General features: G+C 39.4%; 1 protein-coding gene across 1 annotated transcript; it reads right to left on the bottom strand.

The window, feature by feature from the left end:
• Positions 1-8,096: 8,096 nt before the first annotated feature.
• Positions 8,097-20,417, bottom strand: DR1 (down-regulator of transcription 1). Its single transcript, XM_032696391.1, has 3 exons — positions 19,821-20,417; positions 14,270-14,433; positions 8,097-11,001 (listed from the first exon to the last, which is right to left on the bottom strand). Exons 1-3 carry the CDS (start codon positions 20,038-20,040, stop codon positions 10,855-10,857), a joined length of 531 nt encoding a protein of 176 aa, XP_032552282.1. The 5' UTR covers positions 20,041-20,417; the 3' UTR covers positions 8,097-10,854.
• Positions 20,418-21,456: the final 1,039 nt, after the last annotated feature.

Below are 21,456 nucleotides of genomic sequence, written 5' to 3'. Positions count from 1 at the left end.
AGATTCTGAGCAACTTCACAACCTCCAGAACAGGTTGAGAGGCTGTTCTGAAATACTGTGTAAAATAAGACAGGTGTTATTACAGCAGTCTCTGGGCTGTACCTGCCTTTTAAGAGCGCATGTACACTCTAAAGAGGAGCAATCAAAAGGTATTACTGAGCAGGCTTTGAACAAGCTAGCACTGGGATAGGACACTACCACTGCACCACAGCACCACTGCAGTATGGTTAATTATTCATCTCCAGAAGTTAACAAGTAGACTTGGAGAAGCAAGGCTGGTTAGACATGGTACACAGTGACACTGTTCCTGGGACCCAGCCTAGTGTTTGTGCATGGAAGCACAATGGACCATTTAGCTGCATCAGTTCGCTCTCAACTAGCTCAGGTCTTGGAGGTTCGTTGTGCAATGTAGAAAGATCCCTAGAGAATTAACACAAAATCTGCCTCAAAGGATGCTGTTCACAATTATCTGAGATACTGCCCATAGATGTTGCTTCTTCAGGTGAAGTAAACAAAACAGGCTGGGGAACAGTTGTACAATTTATATGCACTAGAGGGAAATGGAGGAATGATTGCTTCCGATATTCCTGGGAAGCCAGAAAGTATTTCTAAATCTATTCTGGACATATTATTATTTTTTAAAATAATTTAACAACAACAACAACAATCTAAGCTTAAAGTCTGTGTGGCTGAGGATAAAAATCTTCATAACACATTTTATACAGTTTTCATTTTACAGGATTCCAAAAAGTCAAGTGGCAAAGCCTATTTCTTCCCTGCAGAGGCTTTATTAGTGTTTTAACTTAAACATGGGAACAACTGTTTTACAGACTATTTTCTGACTTTTAGTTTGCTTTCAGCCCATACTTCTTCCAAAACCAGAAGTACATATACGTATCAGGTATATATATGGAGGTATTTCACCTTTACTTAAACTAGGAGTCACTTAATCAATAAAGAGAAGATCATAGTTCATCACAATAAATGACAAAGGCAATTGATATGAAATTAGTTAAAAGACAAAAAGCACTTAGATAAATTTGAAATTCGTAAACAAACAGTATATTAATTAAGACCACGTGACCAAAACAAACTTTAGCTGAATTAAAATAAAACAGAAGTCTTAGCAGCATAATTCTTACCACTTCAGTTTAGTGAGAAGCCTGACATCAGTCATCATTAGGCCCTTTTCCTGCTTAAGTACACTTGCTTTGGGAGATTCCCACATAAATACTGAGCTATGCTGTCCTCTGCTTTAGCCGTTCAGATTGTGAAATGATCGAGCTGCAAGACAAGGGGAAGAGTCCACTACATCTCTGCAGGATATTGCCGGAAATGTTGTAATTATTCATTTAGAATTTTGACATTGTTTCCATTATCAGGGATTGCAACTGGCCCTAGGCCTAGAAGTAGTTAAACAAATATTACCCTACAGATTTTTATTCTTCTAGTCACATCCTTAAAATCATCAGTTGGGGGAGAAGATGCTACTGAAAGGATTCAAAAATACATTAAAGACATATTCAAGTGATTTTTATGTGCAACAAAGGGATCATGATAAATTGCATTGTTCTAGTATCCTTGTAAATCATTAGCCTTTTTTGGAAGCTGATGACAACTTATTTTTAGCGTAGAAAATTTACCATTATATTTAGTTGGTTTTCCCATCATTGACTAATTAATGCAGGCTTTAAAAAAAAAAAAAGGCCCAATTCTATTTTTAGACTGAATCCACATAATTCCAGTTATTACAATAGTTATGTATTTTGTTAATTCTGTTCACTTCTCAACAGAACCTACTTGAGTTTACAAGTGTACCTAAGGATATTATCTTGGCAGAAGAACAATCTGCATGATTAATTTGGAGTGGCAGAAAAGCTGTCTGGCACTCCCTGTGGGCACGCTTTCTAAAGAGAGAAGCAGCTTAGCTTTCCACTGCCACAAAAATCAGCAGGACCAAACAAATTACTTCCAAATATCTCTGTCTCAGTGTGAGGTGCCATTAATCCTTTTCTCTGCTAGCCAGCAGTCTCTTTGTCATATTAAAATTGGATTTTTACTCCACAAAGACAATAAGTGTTACAAAAACCATATTACTTCTTTTTGCTTCAAAACCAAAAGAATTTAGCTCCCTCCTTGCTTTACACATGTACTTCCTCCATTACCAGCACTCTTTAAGTGCTCTAATTTTAAAAAATATTGATGCTCATAACACTTCCATGTGGTGAGTGGGTAATCATTACTTCACAGCTCAGGAAATACTTTGAGACAAAAGAATAGGTGTCTTAACACTTCAGCTTGTGTCGAGTTCCCCATAGACTTCCTGTGTCTCCCAGAGGCTGGTTAACCATAACCAGCAGTATGCAAAGAGTTGGTAGCTGTGCCTCTGCTTAGAGGCTTTATGCCCACTGGGTTCCTATTTCAAGCTATTAGGCAAAATAAACTTTCAGTGTTACTCCGAGTACTGATTTATTTTTCTTTTAAGCAGAAAATTATCAGGAAACTGTTTTAGTTAGACCACACCACTCCTGCTTCAAGGCAGAAGGAAAACTGCACTCAGTGCAATCTAAGCCACTACTTAAAATTCTAATTTTTCTCCTATCTCTGAATTTTTGTGGGAAAAACTGTACCCCTCCATCTTTTCCAGTCCAGTTCCTGTACTGAAATGCATTTTACACAGCAAAAGAAAGGCCTGTTTCTTTCTTTTTCCTCTCATCTCAGCAAACAGAAAGACATCACCAGTGACTGGATAACAGAACTGAAAGGACACTACGTCCACCAGCTATAAACAGGAGGAAAATGAGAACTTCCATCTGTTTTTATTAAATATCCTGTGTTTGCTTTTTTTGCCTGCACTATAGCCAAGAGCACATCTTTCTACACTATATGTAGCAGAAAAACATGTTGTCTATCAGCATCAACTAGCAATATTATAACTACAAACAGCCTCTTATTTCACAGGTATTAACTTCTTTACAAGTGAAACAAGACTATCACATGATAATTCAGCATTTCCTTCTCATAAAATAATCTGTAGCCCAACCCAGAGGCTGGACAGTTACGAAATATCAAGTAATACCCATAAATCATGATTGTAAAGTACTATTTTCAACTTTCTAATGCTTGCATTACCTGCTTGAATATTATAAATCCATTTGTTTCCATTATACATACCTTCGGAATTATATCAAAATATAACCATAAATGCCAGGGCTTTGCTACCTTAATTTCTGTTACCTCCAGTTCACCTAACCCATGCCTTCTCCATTCTCCCATCAACCCCTTCCATGCACATTTCCTTAATTTAAAAGAACATCAATCTGTATCAAACGTGCAGAGGTAGGTATGGCTATGGATAACTCTGATAGTCAATTTTTTCATTACCATATTATTTACAGGCATAAAGATTATTAATTTTGAGATAATAACCAAAGACTTGAATAGTCAGTGCTATTGGTATCAGTAGCAGCTTTCTGGCGTAGAGTATGGATTGACATACTGTAGCAATAGTGAAAGAGGGAGAGTCTGTCATGGTACTAATTCAAGCTGCAGAAAAACGAATGGATGAACATGCAGCAAAGGATCAGCACCACCCATTTTCAGACTTGCTAAAATATTTTACTATCATCTGACTTTGAGTTATGATCAGAAACAGAAATGTATATGCAATTGTACAAAATATGCCTTAAGACTGAACGTAATCAGTATCCTACGCTACTGTTTAATCTCACTAAAGGAGTTTTAATTTAGAACTGGTTCATGCATTAGCACCACAGACGGCCCGGCTCAGTTCACACTTTCAGTAGTTTCGCCACCTCCAGCCGAAACCCATTCCCGGAGCTCGACAGCCGCCTGCCGGTCAGGGACAGCCCCGCAGCGGGACAGACCCCACCCGGCTGCTGCTGCATCAGCCGCATCCCACCGCAGGGAATGAGGGGTCAGGTACGGTAATGGGAAACTGAGAAGGCCAACGGTCCCTTCATTGTCCTACCTTCCGTACGACTGCAGGTCTTGACTGCTCTCCTTCAAAGGATTTCATTTCAGTGGCCAGTGGTTTAATTTCAGGTGTCCTTCCCTGATTTCACATCTGTCGTGGTTCCTCCTTTTCTCATGAGAAAGCTGATGTCCACGATGCATAATACCACATTTAACTGATGAAGAAAAACTTTCTAAGGATTACAGCCTGGAGAGAAATTCAAAAGTAATTCACATATCCAAGAAAACTCCCTCCCACTATTAATCACTTTAAAAGAACAAAAATCAGTAAATCAACAAAGAGAATGAGAACAGAGCGTGCTGTGCACAGGATATCCCACTAAGCAAATAATTTACCTTTCTATGTCTCTGTGTCACATTAATAAAGACAGCTACAACCCCGTTTATCATTTTTATTTGTTCCGAGTGAGGTTCTGAACAAAGACTAACTGCAGAAATTTTCAAATAATCTGAAAGAACCAAACCAAAAGTAAAGAAATCACTTGTTTACGAAGGAATTTTGGTTTTGTGACATTACATTTTTGAATCTCTATTTAACTAAATTCAAAGACCAATACCTGCTCTTTGGACTTCAAAGGCAGATCAAATTAGCCAGCTACTAAGAGCCTTGTCCTCCACACCCCCTTATCGTTGTACATTCTTCTCCATCCCTCTGATACAAGGTGAGATGCAAAGGGAAGAATACATATTTATGTATATGTACTCATCTTCTAGTAGACAAGGTTTTTTCCTTTTGGATTTATCACTACCTTGGGTACTCTCCTTATGTTCAGATCTCACCAGCTGATGAACTTTTGAAAATTAAATACACAGAACATGAGGGCTTGAGTTGTGTTCCTACTACATTTGTGTCCTTAAAAGCTAATCCACAAAAAGAAGGTACCACATTACTATTTCCTATGACCATTTTTCACACCAAAAAATGCATAATTTTCAGCACCAAATAAAAAACTTGACTGAATTTGAGGAACAAATTGCCCCTCTCAGTTGGAATATATAGACCACTGAGGCAGATTACAAAAATATATCCCAAATCAGACATATATATGAAATTCTATTTAAACATTCAGAACCTTTATTCTATATTCATAAAGGAGAAACTTTTAAAATATGCTATTGTAACACAGTCATTACCAGAGATTTCATTTTAGGGAAACATCCAATTCTCAATCCCCTTTTCACATGATTAAAGCAAAGGCACAGTAAAAGCAATCAATGAAATGTCCTCCCTCCAGGCTTGTCTGCTACTATAGTTCTTCCTGCAGGACTGTGTGATTCACGCCCTAGATCCTTTGCATCTAGGAAGGGATGCATCATGCCAGTTGATTATCTTCCTGAGGGGTGATTTTTGTCTCAGAACATCAACTAGCACTACTAAAAGAGGTAAAAGAACTTTTTTTTTTTTTTTTACACATTTTGGAAAAGATAAAAAGATAACTCACCAACAGTGACAGACAGTTTAGACCTGTGTTTTCACATCCTGCAGACAGGATAAATACCTATTTCATATTCAGTCAAAAACTGTCATTTCATTTTAATTATATAATATATTCAGCTAAGCTAATTTCTTTTGTTTGTAAAGCTTTAGTTTCATTTAAACTTTATTTAGAACTATATTTTTAAAAACAATTTTTTAAGCATCTCAAAAGCTGTATAATTTTTGTAGAAATGAAAACATGATTGTTTCCAACAACAGACCATATTGAAAACAAGAGAACAAGTTATTCAAAATTTAAGGGTAATGAGTTTAGTTGCATACAACTTGCCCAGCAATCCCAGACAACTAAAGTACCACAAGTATTGAACACCTAAGACCACCAGATAATATGGAAGATGTGTGTAAATACACATTGAAGAAGCAACTGTATTTAAGTTTGAATTTTACCTGTTTGAGTATTAATTATCTGCATGTGAAAATTATACCAGTTAGGTGTTTGCATAACAGTATGAAAAAAATAAATCTTTGCTGCTCACCTTACTCCTTCATACATATTTTCTAATGTTTTCAGAGAGTGAATTCTCCTTTATTGCAGGCTGGGATGGGGAAGACATTCCAATTTTGCATTGCTAACACTGACACTGCCCTGATAAATTTAGTTCTCTTTCATGGGTTACACTGCTGTCTAACTGAGAATACAAACTCTACCTGCAACAAAAACAACATTGAATTTGATTTCTAATTCAGCTGTGGTTTTTCACTCTGAGGTGAGAGATCGAAACTTGAACACATTACTGAAACCAAGTCCTAGCCCATAACCAGCCATCCCAAGCACTATACTATTACAAATAAATGCTTTCATCTCTGACAATGACTTTTACAATAAGCCTGTTTGTTTTCTCAATTACTTGCTCTCTAGATGAGTCACCGTACTATGAAGATAACATCTTTTCCTCTACACAGTGCACCACGTTTTAGTTCTGTAGCATGTGAGTGTTAACTTCAAAGCACAGTGTAACATTGCCCACGCCTAACTAATACTTGTACAACGCTTTGAAGATGTAAAAGTCTATGATTACTGACTAGTAAGTTTTGAACTAATACCAGAATTGGACTAACAACTACTGAAATCAGTGTGGAAATCATTCAAAGTTACACCATGCAATACTACAACTTTAACATTAGCTACCCTGGGTGGGGGCTGAGGGAAAAAAAATCAATTACTTCCTTTGAAACAAGAAAAAAAGAAATCTCTGAAGTACTACAAAAATTAACCACATGAACATTCAGCCTGAAGTGTAATCTTTACATCATTTAATATGCCTCTTATAAATCTTCATCCTAGATATGTAAAGCAGACTATTGTCCATCCTTACCTAAAACTTTGGTTCAAATTGGGGGATAGAAGTCTTCATCTATTCCAGTAGTTGATGTAGCAATAAATCATGGCCATGATGAGTTAAAATCAAATGTCCCTTTTTCCAATAAATGCAGGAGCATCACCTGCTACAGATTTCTACCCTAGGTTATTGAAGTTTATGCTAGGCTCATCCACACAGCAAAACCCATGCTTATTCGATCTATCAACAACTGATGTGTGGAATTTGGTGCATCCAATTTGATTCACTGTCAAATCATTTTGCCGCAATCACTCAAGTAGTGGCTTCAGTTACATTATAGCACAGTGCCACAGAACAGCATTCAGTCAATCTGTTTCTTTCCAGGAATGCACAGCTCTAGCATACTTGTTGCCCCACATACCCAAGAACTGGGATAAGTACTTCCAATGACATTATTAAATTCTCAATTACCCATTTCTGTAGCTATGTTTGCATGGTATCAAAAAGAAAAGCACTCATTTCAATCAGGGAAAAAAAAATATTAGAACTAAGCACAAACATATTTTGCAAAGGAACCTATCGCTCCTGATTGCCAGCAAACCTTAACTGGCCTACACTCCTTTTCATCACCAAGTCACACCCACACAGCATACTTTAGTCACAGCTGGCACATGCATTGACTGAACTTTTACCAGGTCCAAGGGCTCAAAGAGCCAGATTGTCTAGTACTGACTGTAAGCACAATCCAGCTTAACACTGGCCTGCATCCCACTGATGTGCTCTTGCTGTGTAAACTGTGAAGTAAACCTTTTCCATCTTAGACAGGTTAACAGCATAACATCCAAAGTAAATCTAGCCACAGCATATTTTACCTTTCATATTACACTTCTCCTCCTCCTTCCACATTGTTTTGTGCATGGTTTATACAAAATCACAATCCAATACGAGGAGACTAAAATGAGGTACACATTTTAGAGTAAGGGTTTTGCTGTTCCACAACAATCATTAAGTCACGTGACTTGGCATTGTTTCAAATGAAAACAATCTTTCCATACAAAAAGATCAGCCAGACATTATTACACAAGTCCTCCTTAATGGAGGTACTTTTACAAAATCTGAAGAACATCTTTTATATTTGTGGCTTTCTGGGACTTTTTCCATTCTTGCAGAAATGCCAGTGTTTCAAAACCAAACTCAACTAACCACATGTAAATACTGAAATTCAAATACTGAAATTCAATCTTAAGCATTTGAAGTTTAGAATCCTTAAGACACTCCTTTGAAAGCACCTCAGTGTAGTAAATACAACTATATTCGTTATCCACAATGTCATACAGACATACACTTTATTAAAGTAACAGAAAAGAAAGACTACGTAAGAAAGTCACTTAGTGAAAGCACTCTGAAACAGACTGTCAGAATAATTATGGAAAACCCACAGATAATCTCATCAACTCAATATTTAAGAAACAGACACATCTTTATACATGTTTCTTCTGAGACAATACAGTTCACTAACCCAACTTTACGTTCCATGTACCTGGTGTACCAAAAACATCAGGGGTACCACAAATTCAGAAATCTGTCCTCACTGAACATGTAGTGTGTGGAAGCACAATAACAAAGCAATACAAAATTCTTCATTTGTTGAAAGATCAGTGAAGATTCTTCCCCTGTAAGTGCCAGAGTTTATTTTTCATACTTGATGCGGAATGGCTGAATAAGTAATCTCTAAACATGACTATCTATATTAAATTAAATTCTTATTTCCTCAGCCTCTGCCTGTGGCCTTTCACTTTGTGAAAGTATTTCAGCGGCTGATACACGATCTACAGGGTTTTTGTTCAACTTCTCAGGTGGAGAATGTCAGATTATAAAAACGTATATATACAAAATGCAATTCCCAAAAGGAAAGAGAGCAGGTCAAGCCCAGAAATATTGTTTGCAAGCACTAACAACCCCAGTGAACAGGAATGCTATCCAACAGCACTGAGGTTGTAAAGACTTCAGTTCACAAAGAGTGTTCAGTGGGCCAAAATAACAACAGGGTTTAAGTCATCTTAACTTTTTTGGTTTTAAATGCAATGAAGAAGACAGACTATTCATTAAATATAAAAGCAATTTTATAAAAACACATCAGAATTTTATTGCTTGAAGAATACAGCATATGAAAAAGCACAAGAATGTCCAAAAAGAAAGGTCACAAGAATCCAAACATATTACACCATACATACCAGATGCAGTAAAATGTTAACCTGATTTCTGCATCAGAAAAGAAAGGTGTGAAAATATACCTAGTATTATTTAGAAGGAAAAGACTCATTTAAAATAGAAAGTGTGAAGGTGTTACAGTACAAATTAGAAAAGCCAACACTGCACATTAACATTGTATCACTAGACTAGATTTTCTACCTTTGGTACTTAAACCTTTACAGAAAACCACTTCCTCTGTCAAACCTTGCCTAACATCTGTCATATAGTATCCACAAAAGTTTTTTTGTTTTGTTTTTCTTTTTTAAACTTAAACATTCAAACAAATACTTTTCTGAGTTTTCACTGCACTAATGCATTTATCCAATATGCAACTTAAGACATCCCAAATTTAAATCAAAAGTCACTATGTGACTGAGATCTGAATATATGCCAATTATATCCTGTCCAGATCTTCATGTAAAAATGGGCTCACCATTTTCTGTTTGCATCCTTATGTAAACAGACTGCTGCAGCCCTCCTCAAGAACTCTAAATGGACCAGCTTGTTGAGGACATAAGTTAATAGAACAATCCACATTATTAGAAAGATAGAGATCATCTACAGCAGCATGCAAGTGGCTTTTCTAGTCTGCTCAGATTAGTGTACCAGAAGATATGCCAGTATTACTTCAAGTAACACATTAAAACTCAGCAATGGACACTACTGTGCTTTATTTCAACACAAAGGACAGCTGCTCATCCATTAAATCAACAGAACTATCGAAAGGACAAGTACATAATTTCTGTTTCATGTATTGCTGATCACTCTTGGGGAATAGTTTATCAAAAACCTGGACTTACCTACAAACCAGTCTGAAGAAATTGCTGTCTTTCAACAAGGTATTTTAGTAATCCAGTGGCAACCTAGTCTGGAGAATGTTAGCATTATGCTGACAACAAGGACTAATCAAAGTTAAATAAATTCCCTCTTTTATGATAAGCATGCTCTTAAGGTCAGCTTTTGCCTTCTTAGGCTTGAATACTTAATCACTCCCAGTCACATCAGTGGAACAAACAGTTTTGTTTCATTAAGTTCCGGCTTCATATTTCAACAATATGAACAAATCTGGACTACAAAATACCATCAACAACAGCTAACATTAAACTGGAGCGAAATAATAGAAACGTTAGTTCTTCAAACCAGGCAGTCTCTTTGAAGAGAAATAATCAGTTAGGACTGTCAAAGGATGTCATGATAAAACCATGGGTTTATTTTTTTCACCCCTATACAAAAAAATGATTGAATTTGTACAACTCCTATTAAACATACCTTTTCCTAGCTTGGTGAAAATGTATCATTTTCAAATTTTAACCAGTGTGGTATTCGAGCATATATAATGTTTATTGCCATTTTAAAAAGAACTTAGAATTCAGGCTCTTCTATGCTGAACTCCACTTTTTCCCATTAACAGATTATGTCTACTGTACCACTCCCCCAAAAACAATTAAAAATTCTAAGTAAGATTTTATAGTTTAGTTAAAAGGGAAGAAATGCAAATGTGGATTTAGAGCTTTTTGTATAAATCTCACTATATTTTATAAACTTGTTGTTTATTGTAACACTGTTTATTGATCAAATAAATGACGCACCGCTATCTAAAATTTCCATATACACCATTAAAAATCCAAAGTTGATATGATACTGAACCTTAATTCTTCAAGAGTTCAAAAAAAGACAGTTTATACATGTACAGCACACAACAGCAGACACCCCTAGAATACCAACTGCCAGTCCACGATGCATACAAACTTACAGGTAAGCATTCATTTCACTGTTTTTGTTGTGCAGGAAAAGTATTTCTTAGTAAGACAACTCAGCTGGTGATTTTCAGATATCATCTTCATCATCTTCATCCTGAGAGGATCCTGCCTGATTGGATGCACTGGCTGAGGCAGCAGCGAGCTGTGCCTGTTGAGCTGCTTGCTGCATCTGTAGCCATTCCTGCTGCGCCAGTTCTGCTTGCTGTTGTCTAGCCTAGAGACATGAATTTAATAGTTAAGGCCATATAGAGCTTGTGAAGAACCTTCAGAACACATTATCTTTAAAAGCATTTTTATCTGTACCTGTAGATCTGCAGATTCCTTTTGTATAGCTTTTTATTAATTGTGCATGCAAAACCTAGAAGTACCCTAATTATTTGTACCAAGATGCTTGGCTATATTCTGTCTTCCTCTGAAGATACCACTGTTTGGAGGCCTTACAGTTACAAAAACAACAGACAGAAGACAGTGTACTTAAGTTCAACTGTAGGAATTCTGCTGAACCACTTCCTAATGAACATTTAAGTGAGTCAAAGCAATGGAAACTTTAGACTTCAATTTCAAGGGAACTTAACATTTAATCACAGTTCAGAGATGAGAACAGCCTTACTTTGTTGATTACAAACACTGAAGCTTCCAATTATAAGATCACCCACTTGTACCACAGAGGCACACATTATTACAAAAACATAAAGAAAGCCATTATCTTGATTTGCTAAGCAATCTTTGGAAAACAGAGCTAGGTAAGCTCTTCTCAAATTCAGGTATGCAGACTGAGGATGGCTGTGCTACAGAAATGTATAGTCCTTTTCAGTAAAGTAAAATACAAGACATTCTAACAAAACATTTCAAATAGTTCAACTGATAAACCCTTGTTTTTCAATCCAGGCTTTTCACTTGTTTTTCAGCAACTCCTGTTGATTTCAACAGTATACTTATCAACTGTGTTCACATTAAAACTTTAATTTCTGTTTTGAGTGAACATTATGAAAAAGTTCTTAAAATTAAAAATTTTCAGTCTTCTTTACGTTTCTACTTTTACAAGTCATCGCTAAGACTGTAAAAAATTCCTTTCTAATCCTATTGCACTCATTGAAAAATCTTATTATTTTCCAAAGCATCAACATTTTTTACAGTTTTGCAAACTTTAGGATTCCAAAAAGACGATGCTTTGGAAAACAACCAAACCCAGTTTATCAGCTTAGCAATGTTAAGAAAAGGGGTCTTCCCTTGTTATAATTGTCACAGTTCCTCAGTCTGTTCTAGCAGTAAAAGAAAATACTTCTACAGAAGTAGAAACTTTTTCTCAATGAAGACTTTTTTGTATTTCAAACTTCAAGTGGTTGCACAATTAAAAGGGCTGGAAAACAATTTAAGACATCACAGAGTTTTAAAGGAAGACAGCAACATCTGTGCATACAGGAGAGGCATAAACATTTATCACATATGAGATAACAGGGCTCCCTACTGACCCTGCTACAATGAAGTTAACTGCACACTCCACATAGCAGTGCACCAGGAAACAGGGGCTCAGCACCTCACACCAGCTGGATCCTGCTGTCAGTGCCCACCCTCACTGCTGGATTTATAATGGTAACACTTGGCCATTTCAAAAATGGAACAAAAAAAACCCCAAACAACAACAACAAAAATTCCATTGAGTTGTATTGACCGAGAAGCTTTATAAGCATCTGGTAAACTTAAGTCATTTACCACACAACCTCAGTGAGGAAGCCTCAAAAAAAACCCCAAATCCATTAAGAGCTTTGTCTTGCACGAAAACTTACAGACATGCATGAATATCAGGATAAGCCATTCCCCTGACTTCAAATATTTACAACCAGGCAAGACACAGGTGTCAAACATTCAAAACATTAACAGGCAGGTATTTTAAAACTAGAGCAATAAGTTCAGCATTAGTGTCATGCTCCAGAATATTAACAAGATTAACACAAATAAACAAACATGCACTCATGTAACTATTTTTTAAAAAAATTACAGTACCTCCAACAGCATATCACAGCATATCTATTTTTGAAAAACAAGACTCCCATCTTTGAATCAAAGCAAACATTTTCCATATTACCAAAGACTATTTTTAAAAATCATTCATACAATCCTGTCAAACTGGTATGCATTGTCTTAATTTAGATGTTAAGGCACAGTAACACAGAATTTTAAAAGAATACACTTCAAGTTGTCATTCCTTAGACGAAGTGGGGCTTGCATAAGGTGGCCACAATTCCAGCATTTTTAATTTAATATTTTTTTTTTAATGATACTCAGGACCTAGTACCCCCTTAACACACCTTGGGTTTGCTGCTTTTTTTATTTTGTACACCATGCTGAGTTATTTGAACAAAATAGTAAGCAAAAAAAAGGTTTCAAACTGACTATTATTTGTAAATCTTACCCAAAATTCAGAAGCAGCCATATTGGTCTTTCCAATGTTAGTACAGTCAAAAAAGAGTTAAGCACACGTGACTTGATCATAACTAGTTCACTGCATGCTGGCAATAGCTACGTGGTATGCTGTAACTTTAAATGTCTTAAAATTCATCATGTAATTAAGATTAAAGTAGCTGGCATGTTGCAATAGGAAAAACAACAGTTTCAGCAAGATACAAGTACAGCAAAGGGGAGAGGTCACAGTAATCAGACATTAACTGAATAAGCATTTTCATCAGAGAAAATTAAAGTAAGAAAATTGAGAAAATTAGACTCATGCCTTGGTTAAGAGGAAAGAGAAATCCCACATAACTTTACCATCTCTTAGTTTAGAGAATGGTCCTGTCAAACTAAGAGAATAGTAGAGAGAAAGATGGCGTAGGAAGATACCCAAATGAAATTGGTGTTTAGTCATTTAAAATAAGAGATGTTCACAAACTATCTGGGAAAACTGGAAAGGAATAATGCTGAGATGAAGAAGAATGTGTGTGTGTACTATTTCCAAGCAAATGCTTTTTCCATGCCTCAACTGCCTCTTTAAAAATTTATGCATGAATTCATCCAATTAGAGTCTTGCCAAGAGTAAAGTTTCTTTCAAAGGATAAGAAGTAACATTTGTGCACTGACGGTCAGAAACAGAAAAGCTATTTTCACTTTTTAATGCTTCAAAACTGGTAATTTCCTAGAACATCAGCTGTCATTCTTTTATTTCCTCAGGCAAGTAATTCTTAATGTATTCTCTACAATAGAATGGAAATACCTAAGTAGCAGCAAAACCCTATGCTTTTTAAATCTAGAGTATAAAATCTGTTATTATACAAAGTCCTACACATCAAATCATAGAAGTAACAAGTAGTAGCATCTTATTTTTTGACTTCACATTCCCCAAATCCAACAGGTCAAGGCCAATAGCATCTTGGATGCCACAGCAATTCACAAGGGGACACTTGTTGAGGTGTGCACATGCTTTTGTGGCCCTAGACCTGTAGCATTAATTATCCCAACCACATCAGTACAAGTATTGCTTTACTTACTTGTGCAAATAATTCCTGTTGCTGCCTTAGTAGCTCTTCTTCCGGAATGCCGAGGTTCTCCAAGCGTGAACTGGCCTTTCTTCTCTTTAGTGCTACTGTTTTGCATTCTTGTAAGACTTCTTTTACTTCACTGATATAGGAGCCAAAACCCAAACTTTCTAGTGCTGGAAAGAAAGAAAGAAAACACATTGTTTATTTTTTACAAAGCTTTGGATAATACATATCCACTTGTTAATTTAAAAGACAAAAAAAAAAATTAAAACATTTGATTACTTTTCTATCACCTGGTGACAAAAATATGTTCATAAAAAAGAACTGACAGCTATTTTCCTTGTCTCTTCTCCTATGCCATTCAAGAGTACAGGTTTTCAGGCTAAAAAGTACAACCAAAGAAGTCTGCACTTGCAGAGGATTCAGGGCTTTTGGATACACTTCCCCAGAGACAGGCATTATTCTTCAAGGCATCTTTTTCCCATCTTCTGTATATCAGAATCAACAGAACTTATACAGCTAAGAAGTCCTTTCTGTCTGAATTGTTAACCTTTAATGTCTCAGGGATTGTATCTTTCCAGTTTCGTTGCAAGTCTTTACTAGAAGGTAAATTAGTAACCTATAACAGAGCAAAAGTGATGCATGTAAAATGATCACAGATCCTTTATTAAAGCAGAAATAATTCATATTATCATAGATTGCTGAATTTTAGCTTTTGTCTTTTAGTATCTAAATTCCTATATATAAAATGCATAGTTCACACATGAAGTTATATAAAATTATATGTAAGCTCTTTATTGTTTTATTTCTCAGCAGAAACCCTTTTATCTCCACATTAAAATGTATTCAGAAACTGAAATTTTGCACTTTTGTCTGCCCAAAGAAATCTGGAATGCAGCTATATTCTGCAACAACAGTTTTTTTAAAGAACGGAAAGGTAGTAGGAAGGATTATAAAAACCCAGATAGAATACGTGACAAAAGGCAGTTTCCCGATGCACCATTTATTACGACATGCCTCCACACACACCCAAAGTGAACCTGTTACAGAATATCCTAGAGACATTACAAAAACACCAATTACACTAGAAACAAGTATCAGTTGAATAAAAAAACTAGTTTATTTCCACTATTGACACAATTCAGAGTTTACAGTATAATAGTTGTTTTGACCTTATGTGACAACCTATCCAAGAAACAGCACTAAAGTAGACTGCACAACAGCAATCAACAGAGATTGTTATAAACAAGCTCTCAGTTATACCAACTCAGACTATATTCTAACACTAATTTTGTAAGCAACATTTTCCTACCATAATTATGTCAGCATGTCATTGTATCATAATCTAAACAATAACCCAAAGGTGTTCTCTAAGTTTTCAACTTCCAACCTGAACTCAAGGAGGGAATTCCCACACTGTCTTCAACAGGGCTGTCTGTGCAGCTGTCTAGTCATGCAACCCTACCATCCCTTCAACAGATAACATTTGGCAAATGAATTTACATAATATTTATGTCTTCAAAAAAAAAAGTTAAAAGACAAACTGGTTTAGAGATTGTCAAATCGCTTCAGAGACATTATGCCAGTTCAGCCTCAGCCCACACACAGATACTGGAAACACTTTTTCCAATTAACCCACAGTTTCTAGGAGAACTACCAAAAAACTTTCAGAAACTTGTTCAATCCAGCCTGAGCATATAGGAGGCAAAACCATGGTCCAGAACTGGTTATCTAAACAAACTACAAATATTTACGAATTCGTTGAATTTTAAAATGTAAACAGTACATACAGGAAACTATCTAAAGTCATATCTTTTTTATAATCAAAATATAAAATTTTAAGAAATCTACAAATCTAACATCACTAAGACAAACCATCACAGCAAAACCAGAGGTGCTTGTTGAAAGAACATTCACAGGGATCAGGGTTGGCAATCTGCTGCATCAGAATATGAACAACTGCCCAGTCTGAAGTTAATGGCAAGATATGTTTTTACAAAAATTTTAAATGGCCCTTAAAAGAAAATAAATTAATGGAAAGAACTTAGAGTTGTGTATTGAATGTAGCACACACACACATACAAAAGCAAATAACCCCCCCATGTGATATAACCAGGACAAATTTGTACAACTGCTCAGTACAACAAAGCTATGAAGAACCATACACACATTACAGGTCTACTGCACCAAAATTCTGCTGGCTGAATTTACTGTCTTCTTGAAGCACATCAAGGCTTTACAGAACACATGCACAGAAGGATATGGATCCCTTTATATCATCATGGTGCTAAAATGTGGGACAAGTGAATACACTACCTTATCAGAGCTGCTGTTCCATCAAAACTCAGTGTCTTTCTATCTTCTGAGTCTGAAACCTACCAGTCTGCCCAGATTGCTAAAAATTCAGTATCTTACTGAGGTCAGGATGATCACACTAAATGTAAACAGCTGAATCCCAAAATACAGCAAACAACTCATGTTTACAAACACCAAATCACAACTGTCCCCAGTTTCCTCTCACTCTTAAAGACTGCATAAAGGTGCAGATCTGATTAATCAGCGCTGCCCAGCTAGTACTACTTTTTTTAATACACTCGGGTCATTCATATCTGAGATTTAACCGATCTGCTCCTTTCAAAGAAAAAATAACTTCCAAATTAAAATCCAAAACGTGAACAGCTCTGTGGGATTTCTTTAAAATTAAATGCTAGCACTAACACTGTCAGTACCCTAAAAGCCTATGAAAAGAAGCTGCAGGAGTTGCCATCAATCCACAGCCTACCTTACTGCACAACAGTTCTGTGCAGACCAAGTAATCAAATTAACCAGCTTCATAAAAACAGTCATTTAACAAGTCACCATTTCCAGAATTTGATGGAAGTTCAATTTTTCATAAAAAGGCTGTTTTGTCACAACTTCTGTAACTGTTAAATTAGTCTTCTTCTGTTCCAGGATGGATGAACATTCATATGCTTACTAAAGTTGCAGACTCACAGCTGGGTTCCGGATGGTGGGATTCAACAATAAACATGGAGACTATCTCCACTTACAACTATGACATAGCCTTTGGATACTCTCCAAGGAAGCTGTTTTGTGTTTTATTCCTAGTAGTGAGTGCTTGGCATGGTCTGAGTACATCTATCAAATCAGATCTCTCATGGGATGCAAGAAGCCTCTGCTTTCCTTTCCCTGTTCCGTTGACAGCACTGTGCCAGTCAAGTGTTTGTGCTACCACACAATAAAACACAGCAGGGACTCCATCTATCTGAAACACAGCCCAAGGGTAGGGGGAAAGATTTCTTGCTCAGCACACGGCCATACAATCATTTTAATAGTGCAGCAAAGGAAAGGGTGTCCTAAGCAGCACGGCTGCGAACACATGAGTACAGTTAGTACACACTAGTACACATTGGGGCAGTTCCACATTGCCTCTCACACAGTCCAAAGGCAGAGTGTCACCAACTGCAGAGTGCCTGTTTCCCTTTCCTCCTTCCCAATGAAATAACCTTCACACTTCTTGTTTTCAATCTAGTACCTTTTTGTTTACAGGCCCAGTCAGACCAGCAAACTCACCTGAAAGGAAACCATGCTCCTCCCTAAATTCTCAAAAGCCACAGGGTCAGTCTGGAATTGCCAGGTCCAGCTCTAGGGAGGGTACAAAAAGATTCCTCTGGGCAGGTCCTGGTGCTTAGACTGGACCAGGTGTGAAACAATGGCCATTAGCCTCATTTTACTTTTAAGCTTTCAAAAGGAACAAGATATGTGGATAGCCACAACAAACACATTTCAATTACCTAATTCATTAACATCATTGTCATGGAGCTACATCGAGAAGCAGTCAAAAGAGCAAGTATTTAGAATGTACGAAGATGGATGAAAATGCTGAAATACTCAACCTATATAGACATAATCACTGTTTCCAAAAGTGGCAATCTAAACCCTCATACCTCACAGAAGGATCATCTGCCAACCGACCAGCACCTGAAAGGAGCTAAGAGCACATACACCTCCCTAAAGACAGCAACAGCAGAAAATCCAAGAACAACTCCTTCCATCTCTAGAGCATTGCAAAAATGGATACATCTCCAAAGTTTTCCTTTGCAATATTTGACTAAAAAGTATAGATTTAATTTGAAAATAAATAATTTTTCCCAACTCTAAAACAAAGATAATTTTTCCCAACACAAAGACATAGAACCCAGTGAAATACTTGGTATAGGACCACCTGCTGATGATATGCACACACAGTTTCAACTTGTGTTCCAAAAAACCCAGACTAACCCTAGGCCAACAACAGGTGAAATCTTTTCTAAGGACCATCAACCACTACTGGGCACAAAATACTTTCATAGGTGACTTCCTTATTGTCCTCAGCATTAAAGATCATGTCTATTCCTGCGTTAAGAACTAAGCTCAAATGTTTTCATGGTGACTTGAAGAAACTATCCATGTATTAAAGAGCATTACACCCAAAGTGTGCTTCAGTGTGCAAGCACAGGTTTTACTCTTTACATCCTAAGCTTCTGTGATGGAGCTACTTTGCTAAGCTTTCAAGTTTACATGTATTTTATTTAATATTAAAGCTCATACATGCTACATATTTTCCTTTACTGTTCATAATCCAGTCAAGTACTTGAGCCTCTTCTGGTGAGCAAGCTGATAGACTTTTTTTTTTTTGTTTCAAACAGCAAATCATTACTAAAAAAACTCACCAAATTAACAACCTTTTTTAAATTTCACTTGGTAGCATCACAGTCCTGAAAATAACTCTACTACAAATGCTACTGGTAACATCTCTAGTAGGCAGCAAAGTACTCCACTGTTGCTGCTATAAATTCGTTTGCAACAAACAGTGGTATCAACCTAGTCTTAAGGCAAAGTGAGTAAGTCCTGACAAAACATGCCCGATGCAGACTTCAGGATGAGGCAAGAAAACTCCCTATTTGCAGCAGAATTTAAAGACAAGCAAATGAGACACAGAGAGAACTCGCCTTTTATTCAAGCAAGGGGAAGTGAAAGTCAACAGCAGAAACAGATAAAAGGGCACAGGTCAGTTTAAATGTTTTCTGCAACAGATACAAAGTTTCAGTATTAAACAACCAGACTGTAAGGACAGCTCTTTAGAGCTTCCAGACAGGACTACCGCAGATTAAAACCTGGGCCCACATACTCAATCAATCTCCAATTAGAAAGACATTGAATACATTCGGGACCTTAAAACATGCTGCATATCCACTAGAAAAAGCAGCCCTCGTTTCACAGGTACGAAAAAGAGCAAGAGATTTAGGGACTTCACTCAGAGCATCACAGGCTTCTCTGAACCACAAAACCAGAGCTGGTGCTGAGCACACGCAGCAGCTGCTCTGACCGCACAAAGACAGCCTCCCGAGCAGTGCGACTGGCAAGCCGGGTAACACACGCGTTTCCTCCAGACCCTTACGAGATCCTGCCTTTTGTCTCCTACACAGCTATGAGCAACCGGAGAGGGAAAAGCAGCATGGGGCAGGAGTGGCTCACGGGTGCCCAAGCCGGCGGCAGCAGAGCGCTTGCGGGAGCTCACCTTGTATGACATGCTCCGGGGAGATGGTTTTCTTCTCCGATTTGTTGCAGATCTCGTTGGCCTCGGAGGAGATGAGGTGGATGAATTCAGTGCAGCAGTTGACCACCAGCTCCCGGGCGTCGTTCGCCACGCGGACGTTGGGCAGCGTCTCTTTGATCATCTTGTTGATGGCAGCCCTGGGGATGGTGAGGTCGTCGTCGTTGCCGGACGACGAGGCCATCCTGGCTGCGGGGGCTCCGGGCTGCGCTCAGCGGGGCTCCAGGGCGCGGGGACCCGGCGGGGGCGACGCCGGGGAGGGGCGGGGGGCGGTGGGGGCCGGGCCGGGGGTCGCTGCCGGGCCGGGGGTGGCGGGGCCGGGAGGCGCTGCTCGGACTCAGGGCTCCCTCGGCCGCGGCGCCTGCCACTGCCGCCTCCGACACATCCTTCGGGCGCCGGCGCCGCCGCCTTATGACCGGGCTGAGGGGAGGCGAGCGGCCGAATGGTCCGCGGGTTGCTCGGCTGGGTTGGGCTGAGCTAAGCTGGGCTGGACTAAGCTGGGCTCACCCGGCCCGGCGGAGCGGCGGCCGCGAGGCGGAAACGCTCCGGCTCCGGCTCAACCTGCGGGGACGGCGCTTCCGGCGGAAGCCGGAACAGCTTCCGCCGCGCGCCGTGGGCGCCGGAAGCGGCGTGAGGCCACGTGCGGGCGGCGGGGCAGGCGAGGGGCTCTGGGTCCGTCCGTCCGTCGGTCCGTCAGCCCGGGGGCTGCCCCGCCCGGGCACCGCCCGCCCTTCGGCCCGGCTGCTGCCGCCGGGAGCTGCTTCGGGCCGCCCTTCCCTCGGTTCCGGTCGTAGCGGGGGGGTTTGACACCTCAGGCAGGCGCGTTAGCACAGCAGGGCGCGCCGATGGCGCTCGGTTCTTCATCCACAGTCGTTTATCCACAACTCGCAGCCACGGAGGGATTTGCTCGGCATCCCTCTGTGAAGCTGCGTTTTGTACTTTCAGCCACCCCATAACCAATAGTGTGAGGGTTGTGTGAGTTAACCGGACCGCACCGGTGCTCGTGGAAGGGCCATTACAACCCACGGCCTTGGTCGCACCGTGCTGCTCTGTGCTGCACAGGAAAACTGCCCGGGAATGCAGCCCAGCCCAACCTGCGGGCCAGGGACAGCCACAGCTGAGCGACACTGAGGGCACGCCCTGCCCTACCCTGGCTGCCTGTGCCCAGCCGTGCCCAGCGCTGGCCCCTCACTGATGGCGAAGGGCTGCAGAGGGCGAGTGGCCGTGCTCCCTTCAGCGCCAGCACCACTGCTGTCCTTTGGTTCTTGCCTGCTCCTTTTCAGCCTGGCTGCTCTTCCCACCTCTGTGCCATGCACACGGTGATGCTGGGCTGCAGGCACCAGCCCCGTGTTTTCCAGGAGGTTTGCTTTAGGAGTGGGACGTAGTGGAGGCCTCCAGCTGTGCACAGGGGCTGCCGCGGGTGCTGTTCTCCCCTCACTCCCCTGCCTGCTGTCCTGAGGAGGGCCCTGCATGCCCCCACACCTCGGGCCCCACCAGGAGAGTCATGACTGCAGAGCAAGTCGTGTTCCCTGCAGTGCTTGGCATCCACAGGAGCTGCCCACGCCTGGGCTGCTGCTTGGCTTCTTGGAGCTCCTTTGGG

This window comes from Chiroxiphia lanceolata, chromosome 9, assembly GCF_009829145.1.
Source record: "Chiroxiphia lanceolata isolate bChiLan1 chromosome 9, bChiLan1.pri, whole genome shotgun sequence".
Lineage (NCBI taxonomy): Eukaryota > Metazoa > Chordata > Aves > Passeriformes > Pipridae > Chiroxiphia > Chiroxiphia lanceolata.
Note: the sequence above shows the minus strand (reverse complement) of the source record. Positions and strands in the feature narration are given on the sequence as shown.

Excerpts from the sequence above, each read along its gene's own strand:
- DR1 (XM_032696391.1), bottom strand. The coding sequence starts at position 20,040 with ATGGCCTCGTCGTCCGGCAACGACGACGACCTCACCATCCCCAGGGCT. Across the intron at positions 14,434-19,820 it reads CCCGGAGCATGTCATACAAG|CACTAGAAAGTTTGGGTTTT; the intron begins GTGAGCTCCCGC and ends CTTTCTTTCCAG. Across the intron at positions 11,002-14,269 it reads AACAGGAATTATTTGCACAA|GCTAGACAACAGCAAGCAGA; the intron begins GTAAGTAAAGCA and ends TCATGTCTCTAG.